Raw genomic sequence first — 7653 nt, 5'->3', positions numbered from 1 at the left:
TGTCTGTTACTACATTATATATATACTTGCAGTGTGTATATTGTACATATTACATATTGTTATGAAGGTGTCTGTTACTACATTATATACAGTATATACTTGCAGTGTGTATATTGTACATATTACATATTGTTATGAAGGTGTCTGTTACTACATTATATACACATGTACTTGCAGTGTGTATATTGTACATATTACATATTGTTATGAAGGTGTATGTTACTACATTATATATATACTTGCAGTGTGTATATAAAACATATTACATATTGTTATGAAGGTGTCTGTTACTACATTATATATATACTTGCAGTGTGTATATTGTACATATTACATATTGTTATGAAGGTGTCTATTACTACATTATATATATACTAGCAGTGTGTATATTGTACATATTACATATTGTTATGAAGGTGTCTATTACTACATTATATATATACTAGCAGTGTGTATATTGTACATATTACATATTGTTATGAAGGTGTCTGTTACTACATTATATATATACTTGCAGTGTGTATATTGTACATATTACATATTGTTATGAAAGTGTCTGTTACTACATTATATATATACTTGCAGTGTGTATATAAAACATATTACATATTGTTATGAAGGTGTCTGTTACTACATTATATATATACTTGCAGTGTGTATATTGTACATATTACATATTGTTATGAAAGTGTCTGTTACTACATTATATATATACTTGCAGTGTGTATATTGTACATATTACATATTGTTATGAAGGTGTCTGTTACTACATTATATACAGTATATACTTGCAGTGTGTATATTGTACATATTACATATTGTTATGAAGGTGTCTGTTACTACATTATATACACATGTACTTGCAGTGTGTATATTGTACATATTACATATTGTTATGAAGGTGTATGTTACTACATTATATATATACTTGCAGTGTGTATATAAAACATATTACATATTGTTATGAAGGTGTCTGTTACTACATTATATATATACTTGCAGTGTGTATATTGTACATATTACATATTGTTATGAAGGTGTCTATTACTACATTATATATATACTAGCAGTGTGTATATTGTACATATTACATATTGTTATGAAGGTGTCTATTACTACATTATATATATACTAGCAGTGTGTATATTGTACATATTACATATTGTTATGAAGGTGTCTGTTACTACATTATATACATAAATACTTGCAGTGTGTATATAAAATATTGACAGACTACGATGACACATTTTGTACACTTACGATGCTAAAAACAATCCAATATCTGTTGAAAAATCTGAAGGAAACATCTTAGCTTAGTGTGGTAGGTGACAAAGCGAATTGTTTATTTTTAGATAGACAAAAAAAAACAGTTGCAGAATGAAAATGGCCGCACTTTGGACACCCCTGAACTAATCTGTCTTTCCACCTTTTTTCTTGTCTTTCATCCCTCAGGCGGGACGTGCTCCTTTTCACGTTGCTGGCCGCCATCTGCCTGCTGGTCCTCCCGACGTTCTCCACACCCCCGCACCAGCCAGGTAAGCATGGAGGTTATACTTAAGTGTCCCGCCTTGTTTTCACACTGAATACAATTTTGTGAGCCAAATTTAGTGTATGAAAAATTAAGACTAAAGCAAATCTTACCAGACGTGTCCCTGTCGTTTGTGCTGCAACATTTTTGGTCAAACTATTGTATTGTATTTTGTTATTAACGTACAAAACCCAAAACCAGTGAAGTTGGCACGTTGTGTAAATGGTAATTAAAAACAGAATACAATGATTTGCTATTCCTTTTCAACCTATTTTTAATTGAATAGACTGCAAAGACAAGATACTTAATGTTGACACTGGAAAACTTTTTTAATTTTTTGCAAATATTAGCTCATTTGGAATTTGGTGCCTGCAACATGTTTCAAAAAAGCTGGCACAAGTGGCAAAAAAGACTGAGAAAGTTGAGGAATGCTTGTCAAACACTTATTTGGAACATCCCACAGGTGAACAGACTAATTGGGAACAGGTGGGTGCCATGATTGGGTATAAGCGCAGCTTCCATGAAATGCTCAGTCATTCACAAACAAGGACGGGGCGAGGGTCACCACTTTGTCAACAAATGCGTGAGCAAATTGTCGAACAGTTTAAGAACAACATTTCTCAACCAACTAATGCAAGGAATTTCGGGATTTCACCATCTACGGTCCGTAATATCATCAAAAGGTTCAGAGAATCTGGAGAAATCACTGCACGTAAGAGATGATATTACGGACCTTCGATCCCTCAGGCGGTACTGCATCAAAAAGCGACATCAGTGTGTAAAGGATATCACCACATGGGCTCAGGAACACTTCAGAAAACCACTGTCAGTAACTACAGTTGGTCGCTACGGCTGTAATTTCAAGTTAAAACTCTACTAAGCAAAGCCAAAGCCATTTTGTCAACAACACCCAGAAACGCCGCCGGCTTTGCTGGGCCCGGGCTCATCTAAAATGGATTGATGCAAAGTGGAAAAGTGTTCTGTGGTCTGATGAGTCCACATTTCAAATTGTTTTTGGAAACTGTGGACGTCGTGTCCTCGGGAACAAAGAAGAAAAGAACCATCCGGATCGTTCTAGGCGCAAAGTTGAAAAGCCAGCATGTGTGATGGTATGGGGGTGTATTAGTGCCCAAGACATGGGTAACTTACACATCTGTTTTAATGCTGAAAGGTACATACAGGTTTTGGAGCAACATATGTTGCCATCCAAGCAACGTTATCATGGACGCCCCTGCTTATTTCAGCAAGACGATGCCAAGCGTGACTTCGTAGACTGGCCTGCCTGTAGTCCAGACCTGTCTCCCATTGAAAATGTGTGGTACAATATGAAGCCTAAAATACCACAACGGAGACACCGGAGATTTGGACCAGGTGGGGGGCAAACTTCCCACTGGTTAGTCCTTGGCTGACAAAAACATTATTTGTAGCGAGGTGATGCATGGAGCAAGAAATAAAATGTCGGTGAGGATCAGGATAAAGGTGCAGATGCGGGACGTTATTGGAGGCGTGCATGAACCAGGACGTAGCCAGGATCCTAGCGCTGGTCAAACTAGATGTTTGTGTTGTCTCCTCACAGACGAGGCCAAGCTCCTCCATGTGATCGTCCCCTCCGGTCCACTGGTGTCCGCCCAGCTGGGCGCCTCGCTGACGTTGACCTGCTTGGTGTCTCTGGCCCACCCGCCGCCCGCGCCCTCCGCCGCCGGCCGCCGCGCCGTCCTGTCTCTGCCCCGGGTCATGTGGAGCCTGATGGACGTCGACAAGAAGACGGAGATCCTGGTCGCCCGCGGCGACGCGGTGCAGGTGAGCGAGGCCTACAGGGGCCGAGCCTCCCTGCCGCGTTACGCCGTGTCGCCCGCCGACCTGACGCTCAGGCTGGAGGGCGTCCGGCACGGGGATGGCGGTCTGTACCGCTGTGAGGTGCAGCAGGGCTCCGAGGACGCCTTTGATGTCACACAGGTGAAGGTCAAAGGTCAGTAACCCTAAAAACACTTATTAATAATACATTATTCATGCATCATTTTTGTACATGCTGAAAAGTATATTTATTTATTTATTTATTTATTCATGCTAATGTTAGGTCTTTTAAAACTCATTTTGAAGGCATACGGCTCCAAATCATCTAACTTGATACTTTACAAATGCTAACTTTTAGCATGTTACATTTTTTTTAGCTAATTTGTAGGGATGTCCGATAATGGCTTTTTTGCCGATATCCCGATATTGTCCAACTCTTAATTACCGATATCAACCGATACCGATATATACAGTCGTGGAATTAACACATTATTATGCCTAATTCGGACAACCAGGTATGGTGAAGATAAGGTCCTTTTTTAAAAAAATTAATAAAATATAATAAGATAGATAAATTAAAAACATTTTCTTGAATAAAAAAGAAAGTAAAACAATACAAAAACAGTTACATAGAACTAGTAATTAATGAAAATGAGTAAAATTAACTGTTAAAGGTTAGTACTATTAGTGGACCAGCACAATCATGTGTGCTTACGGACTGTATCCCTTGCAGACTGTATTGATATATATTGATATATAATGTAGGAACCAGAATATTAATAACAGAAAGAAACAACCCTTTTGTGCTAATTTTTGGGTTGGTGCACTAATTGTAAGTGTATCTTGTGTTTTTTATGTTGATTTAATAAAAAAAAACCCAAAAAAGAAAATACCAAAAAAAACAACCGATTCTGATAATTAAAAAACAGACACCGATAATGTCCGATATTACATTTTAAAGCATTTGTTGGCCGATAATATCGGACATCTCTACTAATTTGACAGATCTAAACCTTAGTCATATAACCTGGTACTTGACACATGCTAACTGTTAGCATGTTAGTTTTTTTTTAGCAACTTTTGCAGTTGTACACCTCAAAGTCATATAACTTGGTATTTGACACATGCTAACTGTTAGCATGTTAGCTTCTTTAGCTAATTTTGCAGGTGTACAACTTGGAGTCCTACAGTATAACTTAGTACTTGACACATGGTAACTGTTAGCATGTTAGCTTTATTTTAGCTAATTTGGCAGATCTAAACCTTCGAGTCATATAACTTGGTACTTGATACATGTTAACTGTTAGCATTTTAGCCTTTTTAGCTAATTCGACAGGTGTAAACCTTTGAGTTATATAACTTGCTACTTGACACATGTTAACTGTTAGCATTTTAGCTTTATTTTAGCTATTTTGGCAGATCTAAACCTTCGAGTCATATAACTTGGTACTTGCCACAAGCTAACTGTTAGCATGTTAGCTTCTTTAGCTAATTTTGCAGGTGTACAACATGGAGTCCTACAGTATAACTTAGTACTTGACACATCTTAACTGTTGGCATGTGAGTTTTATTTTTTTTAGCTAATTTGGCAGATCTAAACCTTCGAGTCATATAACTTGGTATTTGATACATGTTAACTGTTAGCATGTTAGCTTCTTTAGCTAATTTGACGGGTGTAAACCTTTGAGTTATATAACTTGGTACTTGACACATGCTAACTGTTAGCATGTTAGCTTCTTTAGCTTATTTGACAGGTGTACAACTTAGAGTCCTACAGTATAACTTAATTCTTGACACATGGTAACTGTTAGCATTTTAGCTTTATTTTAGCAAATTTGGCAGATCTAAAGCTTCGAGTCATATAACTTGGTACTTGATACATGCTAACTGTTAGCATGTTAGCTTTTTTAGCTAATTTGACATGTGTAAACCTTCGAGTTATATAACTTGCTACTTGACACATGCTAACTGTTAGCATGGTAGTTATTTAGCTACTTTTGCAGTCGTACACCTCAAAGTCATATAACTTGGTACTTGACACATGCCAACTGTTAGCATTTTAGCTTATTTAGCTACTTTTGCAGATGTACAACTTGGAGTCCTACAGTATAACTTAGTACTTGACACATAGTAACTGTTAGCATGTGAGTTTTATTTTTTATTTTTTAGCTAATTTGACAGATCTAAACCTTAGAGTCATATAACTTGGTACTTGATGCATGTAAACTGTTAGCATTTTAGCCTTTTTAGCTAACTTGACAGGTGTAAACCTTTGAGTTATATAACTTGGTATTTCATACATGCTAACTGTTAGCATGTTAGTTATTCAGCTACTTTTGTAGTCGTACACCTCAAAGTCATATAACTTGGTTGCTGACACATGCTAACTGTTAGCATGTTAGCTTCTTTAGCTAATTTTTCAGATGTACAACTTGGAGTCCTACAGTATAACTTAGTACTTGACACATGTTAACTGTTAGCTTTTTTTTTTTTTTAGCTAATTTAACAGATCTAAACCTTCGAGTCATATAACTTGGTACTTGATACATGTTAACTGTTAGCTTGTTAGCTTTTTTAGCTAATATGACAAATCTAAACTTTCGAGTCATATAACTTGGTACTTGATACATGGTAACTTTTAGCATGTTAGTTTTTTTTTAGCTAATTAGACAGGTGTAAACCTTTGAGTTATATAACTTGCTACTTGACACATGCTAAGTGTTAGCATGTTGAATATTTTGGCTCATTTTACTGATAGGCGCCTGACAGTCGTATGCTTTGTTCATTGACGCTACCTGTTAGCGTTTCAGTTCAGCTTGGGCTTCCGAGCATTCACACGCTATTTCTCCAGAAATTGCATCTAGTTATGGAAAATATGCCAAATAGTGAGCTCACTGCTCAGTAGTGGAGACTCATTGGTGACGTATTTGTGGTGTCTACACGCAGGGTTGGTGTTCCATCATCAGGACGCAGACAACCCCAAATCCTTCACCTTCCTGCGAGCAAGTCAGGCCTGCCAGGCTATGGGGGCCCAAATTGCGACCCCTGACCAGTTCCTGGCGTCCTTCCACAGCGGACACGAGTGCTGCCATGCTGGCTGGCTCTCGGACCGCTCGGTCAGGTGAGGACGAGCGCTGGTTCGAAGCCAGTTTGAACCGGTCTTAATGCCGGGAGTCCTGTCCGTCCTCAGATATCCCGTTCAGGAGCCGAGAGAGGGCTGCTTGGGCGACGCCGATGGACCTCCAGGCCTAAGGAACTCGGGGACGTTGGACCCGGAGCAGATGTTTGGTGTCTACTGCTACGTGGGAGATATTGCAGGTCAGCAATAGTTCCTTTCCCGGGTTTTAATGTAGCGTTCATTGAGGTCTCCAACATGAATTCAACAGGTGAGGTGTTCCACGGCTCCGCCCCGGAGCATTTTACCTTCTGGGAGGCCAAAGCTCACTGCCTGAGGGAGGAAGCTGAGCTAGCCAGCCCCGCCCAGTTGTACGCAGCCTGGAACGACGGACTGAACCGCTCTGGGTCAGGGTGGCTGAAAGACCGGAGCGTGCGATACCCTGCGGGGCGCTGTGTCGACGTGGACTCTGCAGGGCCGGGCAACCAGACCATCTTCCCAGAGGAGCAGAGCCGACGTGACGTCTACTGCTTTAGAGGTAGGAGGTCTTGGACCACCGGCGACAGACTCAATCACCTGCTGCACGTCGCCTTCTCTGCAGGGTCTCCGTCGTCTCCTCTCACCACCGAGGACAGCAGCCCTGCACGCCCAGTCACGGAGGAGACAACCACCGCAGGGGAGGAGGCGGTTCAGACTCTAAGTCCTGTACCAGTAAACCTTCTGGAGACCGAGACCTCGACAAGGGAGGTTCCTCAGTCGGCCACTCTGAAGCCCGGAGAGGTCAGCGAGTTTCACCCTGAAGACAAGGAGCAGCTTGGTCGTCATCCAACGTCCTCCGATTCTCCACGCCTGGAGATCGTCATCACGAACGCAACGTCAGCACCAGAGGAGCCGAGCAGCTCCGAGGCTACGCTGCTCCACCCGAGCACCTTTGGAGATGTCCCCGAACCAGAGGTCGATGCGACGGAGGAGCTGCATTCCTCCACCGTGTCGCCATCTTCTGGCAGCAGCACCGCTGACGACCATCCGGAAGAGGGCGGGAACTTAGCCACAGTCGTCCCGGTTGTCATGGACACCACCGCAATGGCTTCCTCAGAGCCGCCATCCGAGTCAAGTAAGTCAGCCCAAAGGTTCCTCCACAACAAACAGATTAAGTTCCACAAAGTGGTGCCGCAGAGTCTTCTTAGGATGAAGAATGAAGATCAACCTCTGATTG

General features: G+C 40.9%; 1 protein-coding gene across 1 annotated transcript in view; it reads left to right on the top strand.

The window, feature by feature from the left end:
* bcan (brevican) overlaps positions 1-7653 on the top strand; it is a 46464-nt gene that overhangs the window by 14919 nt on the left and 23892 nt on the right. Inside the window, exons 2-7 of the mRNA XM_062062624.1 lie at positions 1453-1535; positions 3105-3497; positions 6269-6443; positions 6513-6640; positions 6709-6975; positions 7039-7551. Coding sequence (XP_061918608.1) covers positions 1453-1535; positions 3105-3497; positions 6269-6443; positions 6513-6640; positions 6709-6975; positions 7039-7551 — 1559 coding nt within the window. The remainder of the gene's footprint in view (positions 1-1452; positions 1536-3104; positions 3498-6268; positions 6444-6512; positions 6641-6708; positions 6976-7038; positions 7552-7653) is intronic.

Source organism: Entelurus aequoreus, linkage group LG11 (genome assembly GCF_033978785.1).
Source record: "Entelurus aequoreus isolate RoL-2023_Sb linkage group LG11, RoL_Eaeq_v1.1, whole genome shotgun sequence".
NCBI classification, from domain to species: domain Eukaryota; kingdom Metazoa; phylum Chordata; class Actinopteri; order Syngnathiformes; family Syngnathidae; genus Entelurus; species Entelurus aequoreus.
This window is presented reverse-complemented; position numbering and strand designations above follow the sequence as displayed.